At 31.8% G+C, this 15853-nt stretch overlaps 1 protein-coding gene across 4 annotated transcripts; it reads left to right on the forward strand.

Moving 5' to 3' along the window:
* The first annotated feature begins 880 nt into the window (after nucleotides 1-880).
* LOC148598522 (uncharacterized) lies at nucleotides 881-14582 on the forward strand. Of its 4 annotated transcripts, none has more exons than XM_088561411.1 (7): nucleotides 881-1020; nucleotides 2833-3152; nucleotides 3434-5256; nucleotides 7185-7436; nucleotides 11038-11405; nucleotides 12112-12239; nucleotides 13518-14582. In XM_088561411.1, the coding sequence occupies exons 5-7, from the start codon at nucleotides 11372-11374 to the stop codon at nucleotides 13713-13715; spliced, it is 360 nt and encodes a 119-aa protein (XP_088417537.1). In that variant the 5' UTR covers nucleotides 881-1020; nucleotides 2833-3152; nucleotides 3434-5256; nucleotides 7185-7436; nucleotides 11038-11371; the 3' UTR covers nucleotides 13716-14582. The 4 variants fall into 4 exon arrangements, with proteins under 4 accessions (XP_088417537.1, XP_088417538.1, XP_088417541.1 ...); XM_088561415.1 differs by having other exon boundaries at nucleotides 909-1020; nucleotides 13321-14582; XM_088561412.1 differs by lacking the exon at nucleotides 7185-7436 and having other exon boundaries at nucleotides 884-1020.
* Nucleotides 14583-15853: the final 1271 nt, after the last annotated feature.

The following is a 15853-nucleotide window of genomic DNA, read 5'->3' on the forward strand; positions in this document are numbered from 1 at the left end:
CTAAGTGTAATTTTCACTTGCTTGTCATGTATTTGTTCAAGTTTTGTTGTATTATGTATCAATCTCATTAGTTAAATCCGAATTCGACATATTTTTATAGTTCGTTTTATTGATGTATTTCCCCATTAGTGTCCAATGTTAGGGGTAGTGTTGAGCGCTCACAAACATGTTTAACGCCGCCAAATATTGTATGTGCATGTACCAAGCAATGAACCTATAGACAAGTGGTTGTTGTTGTCTTTATGTTCATTGTTTTTCGTTTAACGTTTTTTTATTCTATAGAGTAGGTCGATTTTTGTCTTATATGAGTAGTTTCACATCATTTATTTTGGAACTTTTTGCAGCTTGCTTAATGTTTTTTTTTTCCATTATTAAAGAAGTGGTGACCTGTGAAAAATTAATTCTTCGGTGTTTGACATTTTGTGGATGATTATCTCATTGGCAACCATACCACATCTCCTATTTTTATACTACTTACGAAATGGAGACTTTATTACATTTATATTGAAATATGTTGTTATTTGATGGCATGTTAAACTGGTACATATTTTCAGTTGAAAAAGGTTACACATATAACTCAAATCCTTTGATCAAATATACACTTATGTTTTTGAGAAGTCATTTTTTTTTATGGCAACATAAACTATGATATTTAAGGTTCCCGGGGAAGACCGGATATTACGCCCATATATTGATAGTAGTTTATGTTGTTGGTAAGACGTGGACCAATATTTGAAGTGTCAAATATTTCTGTATTTCTATTTATATAAAAGTACATGGAGATTTAATTTTAAATTTATTGAATACCCCTTCCCGGTTTTATAAGCATTATTCAGTTCATAAAGACATTTACAGACAAGAAAAAAATATATTTAAAGTTTGACAAAATGGAAAGTGTACCATGATTTTATATCATCAAAAATTCTAAAATTAGTTCCGGGTTTTCCAATTGTCATTTCGCAGAAATAGTTATTTTCTGAAAACTGTAATAGGTCCCAAGGACACGGTTAAATAGCATAGGTAAGTTAGTGCATAATACACATTTTACGTGTTTTCACATTTTCCGCAGTTTTAAAAAAATTGTTTACTGAATTTTCGTGCTTGATTTACATCTTATTTCCTCATTTGAAATCTTTTTTGTAAATGGGTGGGATGATATAAATTTTCCAATAATCACGTTTTAAACTTAAAGAGTAATCAAGGGAACCAAGGTTATAGCGGTAACAAAGGAATGTAATCCAAGGACAAAGACCAGACATGGAAAACAGACATACACAACAAAGAACATAAAGTAACTAAAATCATACATACAAAGTAACAAAAGTAAATGAGCAACTCGGACTCCACTAAAAACTGGGAGCATGGACCAGGTGCACCGGTAGGGTAAGTGTCCTCTGCTTTTCTTGAAACACCCGCCGAGTTGTTCATAAAAAGTCAAGTCTGGGGTTGACAAACGAGGAAAGGAAAACTATGACCCGTTGAATAAATCCGTTTTCTTGGTGCTGATGGATACACCATAACGATCCACGAGTTCATGATGACGACCATAAAACATCTGTAGTGATGACTTCAATCTTGTAGCAACATAATTCTGTTCCAGAAGCCTATCTGTTAGAGTTCTAGCGCGATACAAAAAGTCTACGTAGTTTCGGTAAGCTCTGCATAACGTATGAGTTGTGATATGAACACTCCATACGCAGGAGCCGAAGGGATTTTGCCACAGATGAAAGGAAAGTTGACAATTCTGAATGAAAAGTCATCACGTTTTTCGTAAAGTTTGGTCAATAGTTTTCCTTTATCATCGATTTCTAAGTGTAGGTCAAGATATGAGGCTGACTTCACAGTGTCTGTAGTATTTTTTATCTCAAGTTCTTTTGGGCAGGTGCGATGTATCAAATCCCCGAAATTAGGATTGTTTAAAGATAACACGTCATCTATATAACGGAAACTGAGATTGAAGGATCTAGCCAAACAATATTCTTTCTTTCTGATCAGATCAGCTATAAAGTCAGCCTCATAAGAGTGAAGGAATAGGTCAGCTAGTAAAGGAGTACAATTTGTTCCCATTGGAATGCCGACCGTTTGTTGAAAAAGGCGTCCACCACACTGGACAAATATGTTGTCGATTACAAATTCCAGCATTTTGTAAACATCTTCCTCTGTATATTTGGAAGATGATTTGGAATTATTTCTTACAAAGTATGAGGAATCTCTACCAAGAACGATATATTTGTATCTAGGAGTACCATCTCCTTTTGGAAAAACAACGATGTATAATGTTTTAAATCGTGATTTTAACTGAGTATGGGGAATAGAAGTATACAGTGTTGAAAAATCATATGTTTTAATGCTATTATATTCAGATAATAGTCTTGAACTGATTGTCTCCAAAAGATCTTTTGAATTTTTCAGGATCCACATTGAATTAATACCACTACGGGAGTAACAAGTAATGTGGTAGGACTGTAGACTCTCTTTGACAGTTGTGAGTATAGAAGTTAAAAGTTTTGAAAGAGGTTTGGTGGTGCATTCTGCAGATCCAGCTATGAAACGTTGTTTGTATGGATTCTTGTGAAGTTTAGAAACCCAGTACATAGACGGTAAATCACAATCATCGTTCTTGATAGAGAGACCAAAAGAGGATAGCGGAGATTTATGGTTTTCCACAATCTCTTCTTTGGAGAGAGTGGTAGCAGTGTAGGTCTTATCACTGCTATTATTTTCTATCTGATAATAAACATTGGATATAAAACGTTTTGCAGACTACTTTGTTCGGAAAAACATTTTTTTATGACATTGTTCTGATTTTAAGTATGTCCCCATCCTTTACAGAGAACTTGAACTTACAAGTCAACACAGCAGAAGGTCAGGCTGTACTTGGAGGAGAACCAACTACTTTTGTCTTCCAATGTCAAATCCCTTGGAGCCCACAGGCAACCACTTTGAAACGGATAAAATTCCAGGACAAAACAATGTTGAAACCATTCAAAGAGGAATCAATAGTCAGAAATACTCAGAATTGGAGAGTGCCACCAAAACACAGCTTACCATTACAAATATTGCCCAGAGTGACGATGCATTTTATAGATGTGAGGCCTCTAATGCTGCGGGCACCAGTCAAAATGCTAGTGCTAGGCTGATTGTTACTGGACGTATGTGTTAACTTTGTAATAATTTGACAACGATTGATAATTAAGCTGATAAATTTGGCTATTCAACTCTAGACATGATAAATGATATATTTGTATTTAGAAATCACAATGCGTATTGGAAGAAATTGATAGTTGTATCTAGATGTTCTGATACTTATATTTAATACAAAATAAAAGAATATGATGACTAAGTAAGTATTCAAATTACTTCAATAATTATTACCTGTAATCACTTACAATTATCATACAAATATTTCAATGGGCAAGTTTGTCTTTTTCAGAATTGCAAGCTACTTCTGTGAACCCACTACAATTTGAGTTGGTGGAAAATAATACTTAACACATATGATATATCCTTTCAAAAAAAATCCTAATTAGGCTGGTAATCCATAGACATCAAATGTATTGCATTAGCTTTTAACGAAATAAAAAATAACTTTCAAACTTCAATATGTTTTTGAAACAACAAAATGCATGTAATAGGCCAGGATCAGTGCCTTCTGATATTGCCGTTTGTCATATGACATTTCCTCCTTTTGAGTATTCCTTTACACTATTGCATAGTGTTTTCCTTTAGTACGCTAATTTTGCTTGTACCATTTACGTGGCGTATGATGTTCAGAGTTTTCATTCCTTATTTTACCTTACCGGAGCACCTGGTCGATGATCATGATGAACTTTTGTTGCATGTTTTGTATTAATGTGGTTATTGTTCATTCTTCATTGTGTATCTTTTAATTTCCGCTAGACTCTTGGTCCCTCTTGCATCCGTTTAAACAAGTTTTTTAGTGTTATCGTTTTGACGTCTTGTATGCCAAAATGATACGATATACAATGATCTAAAACCCCTCTTTCTAGCTATTACATGTATACATAATCCCTTTTTGAAAGCTATTTACATTTTAGGATCAAACACTTTTTAGTTATCCTGTCATAGTTGAGTAATCTTTAGTTGTTAGAACATAAATTTGCACGTGTTGTTGAGCTCACTTATGCCAGCTCATACAAGTTCAACGAAACAAAAAAATTATATTGGACAGCCACTAAAATATATTACAACGCATGTCCATACTTTACTGTTGTATACGTTTAGTGATAGCTAAGATGCATCTGACGAAAACTTTCCATTTCACTCCATATATAACAAATGGCTTAACCATACGGATCAGGACAGCAACTAACATGTGCCCTATCTATAAAAAAAGCCTTATACCAAATTTGATGCTAATCATTCCATTGGGTCTGAATACCAAATTCAGGCCAAATGACAGACGAACAAGGTGATACTAATAAACCACCCCAACGATTCTTACTCCCTGAATGGTTCTTCTGAATGGTTTAATGACTTCCTTTTTAGGTTCCTATAATGTGAGTGAGAAACAAATAGGAGCAGTCCAAGATCTGTCATAATTCTGTCAAAGTTTACGAAATATGTTCAAAAACATGTTCAATTTTTAAAAACTGAAATCATTGTAAATAAAGGGGTAAATTGACTCACACTAGTTTCAGGCCTAATATTTTGCCGAAATTTCAACTTACCATTTGAAATATCCCATTTGACCATTTCAAAGTTAAAATACAATTTGAATTCTAATATACAGAAGTACAAGCTGTGTCATAATTTAGTCACAGGGAGGGCACAAAACTCTACTTTTACACATTTTGTTAAAGAATTTGTACAAGAATGAGAAAAATAGGGGTAGTTTTTTTTAATCCAATAATATGGAGCGCAAACCATGAACAACAAAATATTTTGTCAGTAGTGGTTATGATACATAATGCTGTTTTTATATACATATTTGACAAATTCGCTAATTAAAAGACAATATCATTACTATGATTGTTGAATTTGGCACATGTAAAATTTATTTATTTGGCTATTTATAACGATAAAAAATTCGAGAATTTACACTTTTCTCTGAATAGGAAAACTTATACAATATGGGTGCATTGGTAAATTTAGATTTAAAACACTATCAAGTCATATATCATTGACAATTTCATGGTCTTTTATTCAATTGTTAACGTATTTTTTTTCTCTATCTGTTTTTTCACGAATTCTGTTACTTCTTGTCAAACAACAGGATAAAAGGTTTCGTTGACGGTAAGAAACTTAAATTCATTTTTTTCTATTTACAGCACCGTAAGAGGTATCATAATTAGAAATTGATCCTAAGTAAGATATAATTCTTAGCTCTCCTCCTTAATATGAGTTTAAGCTTATAATGATATATGTTTTTTAATTTGCCAAGGGATGCACACTATTTGGGTGTTGAATTGCAATCAAATAGTGTAAGTTACTCTGAACAGCCTTTATGCTTTATTCAAAAGCTTCTGTTCATTCTTGGCATATACACAATACCGGCAAAAAACTGAAGCGTCAGCAGAGGGATACTTCAAATACGTAAAAATAAAAACAAAACATTGACTTCCGTTTAATCTCTGTTACCGTCTTATTACTTGCTTAAAGGATGATAGTGTTTACATCAGTTTGGTCAATTAAAATGTAATTTATTAATTTTGAAGGATTTCGTATATGTACTTATTACATTTTATCCCATAAGAAACGCTTCAGCACATAGCGCTATTCATATGGATTACTTCCTTGATTTAAAACTTATCACAATGCTCAACGAATTACTTTGAGATAGTTAAATTTAAAAAAAAACACCTAATATTTCTGTAAACAAAGGCAACGATCTATTACTGGTTTTGTAATACTATAAAAAGAGAAACTATCTTGTTACCTTCTTGTTAATTTTTTTTTCTGTTTGTCTATGAAATGTATTTCCTAAACGCACATATAGTATTTTAGGCACAATTACACTGTCACTTATCTAAGTTGTTGACACTACAACACGTTAGTTTCAAAATCAAAATTCAAACCACTTCCAAAATTTAATATCTTTTTAATTCAAAACATATGCTCAATAATTTAACTATCAACTGTCACAAAGTATATTCTATATTTTATATAAAGAATGTAAAAAATGATTTTTTTTTATTTTCCTTTTTTTATTTAAAGTCGCAGATATTGAGTATCCAAAGTGGATCATTGAAGCAATTATTTCAAAAGTAAATTTATTTAGTCGCTTTGTTTTAGTATCAAACAAAGCCTAAGGTTAGACGCGGCCGTACGATTAAAAAAGCAATGCTCTTGCTTCATTGAGTTCGTTCTTCGATAATCTTATTCAAAGTCAGTTTTGTAGATTTTTCAGTACGTAGGGGTGGATTAAAAAATAATTATCAAAACACTTATAAGACAAATTCAAATGCAAACAAAAATCTCTTCATAAACGCAATATTTAAAATCAATCAATGCTGGCTTATATTTTAGTATATTTTTATAGCGTCAATAATTGGTGTTAATTGGCTTGACCATAGACAGCTATATCAACATTCATCTTAAATCTTTTACATGAGAAACCCATCCAATCCACTTACATTTTCTTTTTTTCCGCAGTACTAATCTTTTCTTGTCCTACACTTTATTGCTTCAGTATTTAAGATCTGTTCTGGTCAGTATATTTTACGGTGATACAAGACCTGTGGATGGAGGAGACTAAGATATTATTTTTGTCTATTCGAGGTTTCACTTCAAAATACCAAAGCATTGGATCTTTTTTCTTCGATTTGGCTACTGTATTATATTGATTTTAATTTATGCTAGGCATTTATGTTCTTGCATATTCTAGCCGCCTGCTTCATTTGTCTGCATTTGTTTTTTCTGCGTGATTCATTGCTCCACCAAGTTATAAGAAGTGCTCGACATTTTTTACTGTCATAATTTGAGCAAAATTTTTCGTTTAGAGATTTCTTTACCGGAAATACAAAACATATGGCAGCTTTTGTTTTACGTCCTTACCGATTACCCAAGAAAGATTTTATCCATCAACCACAAAAGTTGACAAGAAAATGAACGAAACCAAATTTTCCACATTTTTCTGAAACCTGTGTTTCTTACTTGAATTTTCGAACTAGTAGGTTTGTGTCTTTATACAAATAATAATACAAATCTTTATTCATTGTCAGGAAATCAAACAATGAGTGTACTCCATCAAGGTTTTACATAGACTTTGCTTCTGTAAGAACGATGTGTTTCTAGTGTCATTACACCATTCAGTATATCTTCAAATAGAGTGGTGGGTTCTACATCTAATGCTATTTACACAAATCTGGGCTTTGAAGACTGGTTATACAACAAAGTAACAAAAATCGAACAAGATAAAAACAGGCTTGCTGTTGTAATTGGATACGGCCTATTCTGTATGGTGAAAAACAAAGGTATTTCTTAAAAGCAGCATTGTTTTTTTTTAATTAATATTGCGTTTATCAAATACCCTTTAACGGTAATTGTTTAAATACAAATCCTAGTTCTAATAAAGAAAACTTCCAAGCTTCAAATTGCCCAAATTGCACAAAGCACACAAAGATCTGTCTCAGTTACGCTGGTGGTACATGTATATGTACTTGTCGTTATTTAGAACATACATAGTATAGCTTTAGTAACCATGCAAAAAATCAAGAAAATATCATTACATTTAAGGAACACATTGCTCTATCATATACTTGTGAAAACTTTTATAAGATATAGGAAACATTTTTATGTTAGCAAAAAATCGTCTGTAATTTGAAACAAGGTTAAATTGTATAGTGCTAAGATCATTACTCTTAAGAGTTTTACGGTAAACATAATCAGTTCATTTATTATGCCAAATAAGAAGAAATGATACAAATAAATGATATGATTTAAGTGAGTCACCGTGCTCATGCTTTATTGAATTTAACACATTGTCATTCTCTTGTTGTCGGGTTTTAAAGCGTCTCCGCTCATTTAAAGATTTCTCATGAGAATTGTGTTTAAAAACACACTCGTCCCGTCAGTCTGTATTTGTGAAAATACACGAAAACATTATTGACGATAAGAAATTTAATGTTTTCCTAGTGCATGTAATAAAGAAGGATGCAGTGTAATTTTCACAAAATATATATGTCATCAGAGTTTTAGACATAAGTTATGTAAATAATGTTGATGCATTTTGTCATAAAAATACAAAATACAAATCATGACAATATTAGACATTTTGGTATGCTGTATACATGTGTCGAGGAATAACCTTCATCACATGTATTTGAATCAAACAATTAAAAACATTCAAGTAACAAAACATGTACACAAGAATCGAAGTACTAATTACTAGATTATAGAAAAAAAAGCAACATCAAGCACCAATAGATTCTACCATGCGTTATACAAGGGATACATTCTTTCAGTAATCTAGAATTTTTTGCTTCTGCATATATCGACAAAAATATTGATATACCCTCAGTGTCAGGCAAGTCTGACTTCTAGGCTGGCTAATAACAGCAGTGGCATATACTCTGTGGGTTTGTTATACAAAATGCCAATCATATAGAAATTGCAAATTTCGATGTACTGTACACGCGTTTCAAGGATTTACATCTCATCAGCATCAATACAACCACACAAATTGGAAGTTCAACATGAAAGAAAATTTTAGAAAAAATGCTCAAGGCCAAAAGTAATGAAGTAGTAAGCAAGAAATAATATACATGGGTGAACCAGCGGAATAAAGTAAGTTTAAAATGAGATTAGTTTCAATGCATAACTTAAATATATATATTCATATTGGTATAAGAAGGCTTTAAACTTAAATGATACCATTTTACACTGAAAAAGTGACCAAAAATAATTTTTATTTTTGATAAGAATAATTTTATTGATAAAAAGGATCTGTGTAAAAGTTTCCTCCTTACCGAATCCTGTATTTGACATGTTTTATGTTGAGGAATGTCATACATTTCTTTCATTTGGATCTTGATATGAAAAAAAAACTCAATTGTACAAGGCGTATCAGAAAAAGAGGCATACTGTCTTTGCAAACTCTTGATTGGAGAAATCTTGTATTGTGTTTGAATGAAAGACATACAATTGATAAGTATTTCGATAGTTGTAGTTTTGAGTACTTTTTTACATACAATCAGTTTGATTGATTATGACTTTCCTATGTATTTGGTTCTAATGTTATTGATGAATAAAATAATGTATATAATATAAGATGATGAGGTTGAAGTCCATTAAATTGCGAATGTAGATACACATTATGACTTGTTTATCATTGATATCTCCTCTTTTTGCTCGTGTTGCATGTCTTACATGTATATATATTGCATTTATGTTGAATTGCTGTTTTAATTCAATGGATTATACTTTAAATCTCTTTCTTTCTATCCCTCATCCATATATATTTTGCAAAAGCCGTCAGTGTTGAACGATTGCACAAATTGTTAAATAAATACAAGTTTCCATATATCAAGTATGTAAGTTTACGTACATGTATAGGTAAAAATGACGGAGCATCAGTGATGCCATATATACATGTATGTAGATACCCTGAAATACGAAGGATCAAAATCGTTCTGTCGGAAGTGATACATAACGTGTGTTATAAGGGGTTTCGCATTTTCCGGTTGGTCGAGGCATCTGCAATGGAACAACAATCCGTAAAATGTAATAATATTTGAAAACAAAAATATATCCGTCTCTTATAGGCAAAGCCTAAACTCATATTATATTATAACTCCGGAAATTTTCCAATAAAACCACACAAAAGAAACCCTTATTGGAAACAAGAAAGAAAAATAAAGCTTTCGACGAATCCTAACATTTAAATAAGAGTAACAACAAAATACCCCAACAGTTATCCGATCAATAATCAAGTGATGATGCCAGTGAATGCACGCAATATTTTTTAAAGATACCGATAACATGCTTTCATTCAATGATATGGTTAATTTGTTGAACTAGAAGTGATCAAAATATTAGTTGAACCGTTTGACCTTTTGAACGATGCCCTTAAATAATGGTAGTATACTTAAGGTCGAATATATTAGAAACAATAAGATAATTGAAAGCTGAAAACATAAGTTATAATTAATCCTTAATTTGACACAAATCATTAACAATATTACTATTTTGTGAAATATTGATATTTAAATACTATAACAAAAATATTCGGTGCCAGTGTAAACTTCAGCAAAATTTGACCAAGCATCAATATGTTAACGTATCATGCATTCTAAATGTCTATTACATTTTCCCAGTTCTATATAAATATTGACTTTCAGTGGCAAATGTTTTTTTGTTGAAAAATCATGTATTGCAATACTTATCTTATGTATAGTGTGAAACGATTTGAATATTGTCAAATATCTTCATGCATGTATTCTGTCTGTCTGCGTGAAATTTTAAATACCATTGGATATCACATTACTTTTTAGACAGATACAAAATCGTTTATAGATCTGTAGAATACGTGAAACATTTCCAAACTAGCCATTCAATATATATATTGACAGCATAATAATGCATATGCATATATTTTTTCTATTCTTCTTCAGTAATGTTGATGCTTGGTGACCTACAAAAATGAGGGAAAGCTTTGTTAAAATTGTAGATAAAACTTGTACCTCAGGCACAAAAGCTAACATCCCTGATAATACTGATATACAGGATACATTCATCTTTATGATAATTTCCAGGAAATGTTGGAATTTCATGAATATTATAGAAATCAAACAATGTAATAAAATGTCAGTTTTTCTTGTCTTTTCATCTTGTACTGTTATCTAAAATGTAACTCAGAGATAAAGTTCTGAACATGTAATTTGTAATAAGGAATATGACATTTTTCTTCAGATAGAACTGTATATCAATTCTCCAGGCGTCGGTTTCACAAAAAGTCGTCAGTGTGAAATTGATAGTAAATCATGACGTCACAATGCTATTTTTGTTGTGACGTCATTATTTACGATCAATTTTTATATAATATAAAATCCAAAAGAGTTATTTTATCCATTTCAGATGATGTTTTCAAGAATCTAGCCTTAGAAAAATGGTTCCACGAAAAGGCAACTCTAGAAAAGCCTCTTCTGATGATATGGAAAAAAAAAGCCATCTGTTGTGATTGGGAGGAGACAAAATCCTTTTGACGAATGTGGCGTATGGAGTTTGGAAGAAACAGGAATCAATCTTGCACGTCGGGAAAGTGGAGGAGGAGCTGTCTATCATGATGCCGGAAACAATGAATTTTACTTTTTTCGACGCAAAAAAACCCTTTGTACAAATGATAAAAGACAGAACCTTAACCATGTTGTTCACGTGTTAAAAAAGGAATATAATATAGAAGTAGAAATCGATGATAACTTTACCTTTTAATTGGAAAGAAAAAGGTAAATTTTCCAAGTCTTGTTGAATTGTTGTCTCGTTTATACATTTTCCTTTCCACTTTAATTTCTGTTCAACAAAAACAATCTGAAGGATGATCCTTAAGAAATTGTTAAACCGTACCACTTTAAAAAGAATACATATCCAATGATATATGAAATAATTTTAACAATATCAATATTTTTGTTGTATAAAGGCCTGTTATAAACTGTAAATGTAAACGTGCATTACTAGCTTTAAGGATTTGTTTTAATTGATGCACTCTGCGAAAATGTTTATGCTTTTTTTCATCGTTGGCATCGGAGATGGTCAAATCAAGAAAATATTGCAGAATATGCTTAATAATGTGTGTTTATTCATGAACAAACAGTTGATGTCACGTATGTTAAAATTGTTGATTTAGTTTGGTTTTCCATTTCTTTTCTTTGTGACAATTTTGACAAATATAATTTTAAAACTACCTTTCCTGTTGCCTTTATTTCCGGTCGTCAGATCTTAAAATTCCTCTAAATGACCATTCAAGTCATTGCAAGTTGAATTGGAACAATGTGTTTTACGACAAATTTACGCAATCTGTAGTAAGAGTTTGTCAATAATCAATTCACCCGTATCATAAAAATGTGCCAGAAAGTCTTTTCCAATGGGTACGCTACACTTATACGTAATTGTTGGACCTAAAATTGGTACACCTCTTTCATACTATCTTTATAGGTATCAGGAACAGCCGCAAGAGAAGGAACGGCTCAGCCAAACTCGTATCATCATTTTACCCTTTTGCGAAAGTGAATGCAACTGGTCTAAACAGCACCTTAACAAGTCCATTCTCCGACGTAAATTATGTAAATGATAGTCATAGTAAAAAAATAAAATTACGTCAGTTGAAACTTCAACCTCTGATACAAAAACAAATAAATGGGTTTTTTGTCGACTTTGGAGAATTTTAGGTCAGCCATGTTTAAGTTATTGAGAATCTTCAACATAGATCAATATACAGTTACTGCACTTGCAATTTTCATAATATTACACCCAAAAAGAGTCAGTCGTACAACTCTAATCAAATACAAACAAAACGAGTATTAATCCAGCTCCTGATATAAGACAGTTTAATTACTATGGTTTTAGTAGGTTGATACGGATGATCAGATCTCTATTTATCATTCCAACCAACTTCTGTGCATTAGAACAACATGTGTTCAAATAAGAATAACACATTGATTTTCGCATTCTTTGGAATAGATTTTCTGCAGTTTACAATATAATCGGAGATTAATGCACCATGTAAACGTCTCTTACAGTAAATGAAATTAATTTGAGTAGTGATAGCTTAACAAATTTCAATTCTAAATTTTGTTTACTGGTACGTGTTTATTGTTGTTATTGTTGTTTTTGTTTGTTTTTGCTATTTCATGTGTGTCAGTTTTTCCTGTCTAATCTTTATACTACGTTTATATTCTTTTAATTTTCGCTTGAATATTCGTTTCCTTGATTATTCTTCAATAAAACGGGTCATTGGATATCTAAGAACTTATTCCAATCTGTACAAGAGTGGACAATTATTACGTAAAATAAAACCGAATGACAGTAGTGTAACTAAAATGACTGCGAACATTTTTCGTGTCAAACACAGAATTTAAGAGTAGTTGAAGTTTTGAAAATTTATATTGCTGAAGAAATACTATATCACGGACCACTTGGATGGCAGATTACAAAGCCCCTTCCTCAAAACAAAACAAAGGCAAAGCAAACAAAACACCAACGACATTAAGGTCATATTTTCTTAAGTAAAATGAGATATCTAAAATACTTTGGTATTATTTGATCGGAAAGTTCAATAAAACTCAATTCAGATATTTGTAACACTACAAGACTATCCATACATGCCAAATATATATAACTTGTAACTCATTTTTGCCTTTCAAGTTTGATTTTATAAAGAGTGGCCTAAGTGGTTCGATGTGACAATTCAGGATGTGACTTTTCAATTCGTTAGAGGATGTATTGTAAAGCAAAGAATTTTTAAAAATCTCAGAATGTATAGTTTCCCTGTTGGATGTGGCTGACTGAAATTACAGGCAAAGTATGCCTGCGTTATATATTTGATTTCTGTTTCCTTCAAGTACATATCAGATGGACATGTAAAGGCACCAAAAAGTAAGAGGGTGTCAGTACTGAGCTTATCAGAATGCATACTCAAGCCCAACGACAGTACACACAGACAGAACATTGAGTTTGACCATCTAGCTGAATTAATTGGAAGGACTTTTTTGAAAGAAGAAATAAATGTATGGTTTATTGACTCCAACACAGAACAATAGCTTCACAGCCAAATTTGAAAGTATATGGCAGAACTGGAGATGGTTCTCAACTATCGACTATATGATGATGTATACACAAGACTTCATCAGGAAAGTAAGATTTGAAACGTAGTTAAAATACAATGATAAACAAAATAATATTTTCATGTTGTAAACACCAAAGTTAATTACTTAATAGTATGTGTATTTAGATTTATCAATTAATATTTGCATATATCTTGCTTCATTGTATGTATTTCAATAGTATAATAGAGACTGCATAACTGAGAGTACAGTTGCCTTACAGTTTAAATTATGCTACAATTGTTTTGGCCATTATGGCGCTTAAAATATGTTTCCATTATTCTTTTCCCTATATCTTCTTACTTTCATACTTTTCACATGTGTATCCTGTTACAATTCCAGATATTAATTAGGATTATTGACACATACATGTATTTGCATTTGAAAGTTTGTACTGGTATTTATACTTCAATATTGTTTGTTTACATCTTTATTTATCAATGAATAATTGTGTGGTTTGAATATTCTGAGAAGATGTATTTAATATGATTATACTAAAAAAAACGTAATATTTGTTGTCTATAAATTACACATTTTACTGAAGATATACAATCTACTGTTATATCAATGTGAGGGTATGAATGATATTTTTCATATTTCATTCTAATGCAGGAGTAGTTGTTGTTTTATTTAATGCAAATTTTGAGTTTAAAGTCTTGAAAGAAAAGGACTCAAATGATTTTTTATAGTATACTTTATATCCATGTACGCACAAGTTATACCCAACTAGTGGTTTTAAATGGGATCTATACTTCTCTGAGTTTCGTGTTCGGTTTGGCTTTTCTGATTAAATTGTGTATTGACGTCTTTTGTAATGTGCACGTCTTTTTCGTATTTTACCTTTAATTTTTTTCCCGGTGAAGGCAGAATTCATCTGTCGTGGTAAAGCAAAACATCTTTCAGAAGTTTCTTCAAAAAAAATAAAAATGGCGCTGACTGTCTTAAACAAAACAACAGTATAAACATATATACACGGGAGAATTGCTAACTGCAGAAAATGTTTTTTAAGTTTTAAGCTAAGTGAGGGATCATTTATAGTGATTACATCCATGGAAGACATAATAGTCCACATCTACTAGCGGATACATCATCATAATTATACCGCGCACATTCATTTTGTAATGTATGATTATAGACAACATAACTACTAGGTCAAATCATGATAAGATACATCAAAATCCAAGTACGTTGGCTAAACGTGAAGACAAACAACAGAGTTGATCTCCAAAAACAGTGTAGCAATATACCATAATAAGGTATAAAAATACTGGTTATAAGTAAAAGATTACATCACATTAAAAAAATTAAAAGACCAGCAATATACACTCCCACAAAAACTGGTAGTGACATCTTGTGCTCCGCTCCGGAAGGGTAAGCAACTCCTACTCCCCTAGCGGCACCCATTACATCAAATAGTCTTACTGTTAAGCATACTTTCGTAACCACTCTGTCAAAGCGGAGAACATATAAAAAGCCCCCAAATAATAACAACGGGATAACTCCGTGTGCAAAACTTCTATTGTTTAGTTAAGATACATGGTGAAAATATGTGATTCATTTACCTTGTAATCACTAGACGTCTGTTGTTTTATGTGAATTTGCATTTTATGAACAGCTCGTCGAGTGTTCCAAGAAAATATAGCACGCCTACCCTACAAGTGCATCTTGTCAATGCTCTCAGTCTTTAGTGGAGTTATAAAGAAGATCCTTGTAACAAAGGGCAATATCAAGTTGAAAACTAGAAAGTTTGAAACCAGCTTAATAATCTGGTCTTGGTGCAAGCATTTCCGATTAATATAGTGGAACATGGTTTTATAACGGCCTTAACCTCACAATTCTATTACAGTAAGTCATTTCAGGTATACTAGAATATAAACAGGCACCATATGATTTTCACTTGGCAAAATTGGTAAAATCAGTAGTTAAAGCAGTGCAGTAGAAATGAATAATAAATAAGTGAAAATATACTTATTTTGAGTCATATCTAAAAGGAACAAAACAAATACGACAGTCACATTTTATCGACCTAAGTTAGGGCTACTTACATTAGCTGACTGGATGACACCCAAATGCCA

This window comes from Perna viridis, chromosome 14 (assembly GCF_037379345.1).
Source record: "Perna viridis isolate PV_CMFRI_1.1 ecotype Kerala chromosome 14, ASM3737934v1, whole genome shotgun sequence".
In the NCBI taxonomy this organism is placed as follows: domain Eukaryota; kingdom Metazoa; phylum Mollusca; class Bivalvia; order Mytilida; family Mytilidae; genus Perna; species Perna viridis.

Bases quoted from the DNA above. Each gene is read 5' to 3' on its own strand.
- LOC148598522 (XM_088561411.1), top strand. From the start codon at position 11,372: ATGATAACTTTACCTTTTAATTGGAAAGAAAAAG. The intron at 11,406-12,111 runs GTAAATTTTCCA...CTATCTTTATAG, and splicing joins TTTTAATTGGAAAGAAAAAG to GTATCAGGAACAGCCGCAAG. The intron at 12,240-13,517 runs GTAAATGATAGT...GTTTCCTTCAAG, and splicing joins CATTCTCCGACGTAAATTAT to TACATATCAGATGGACATGT.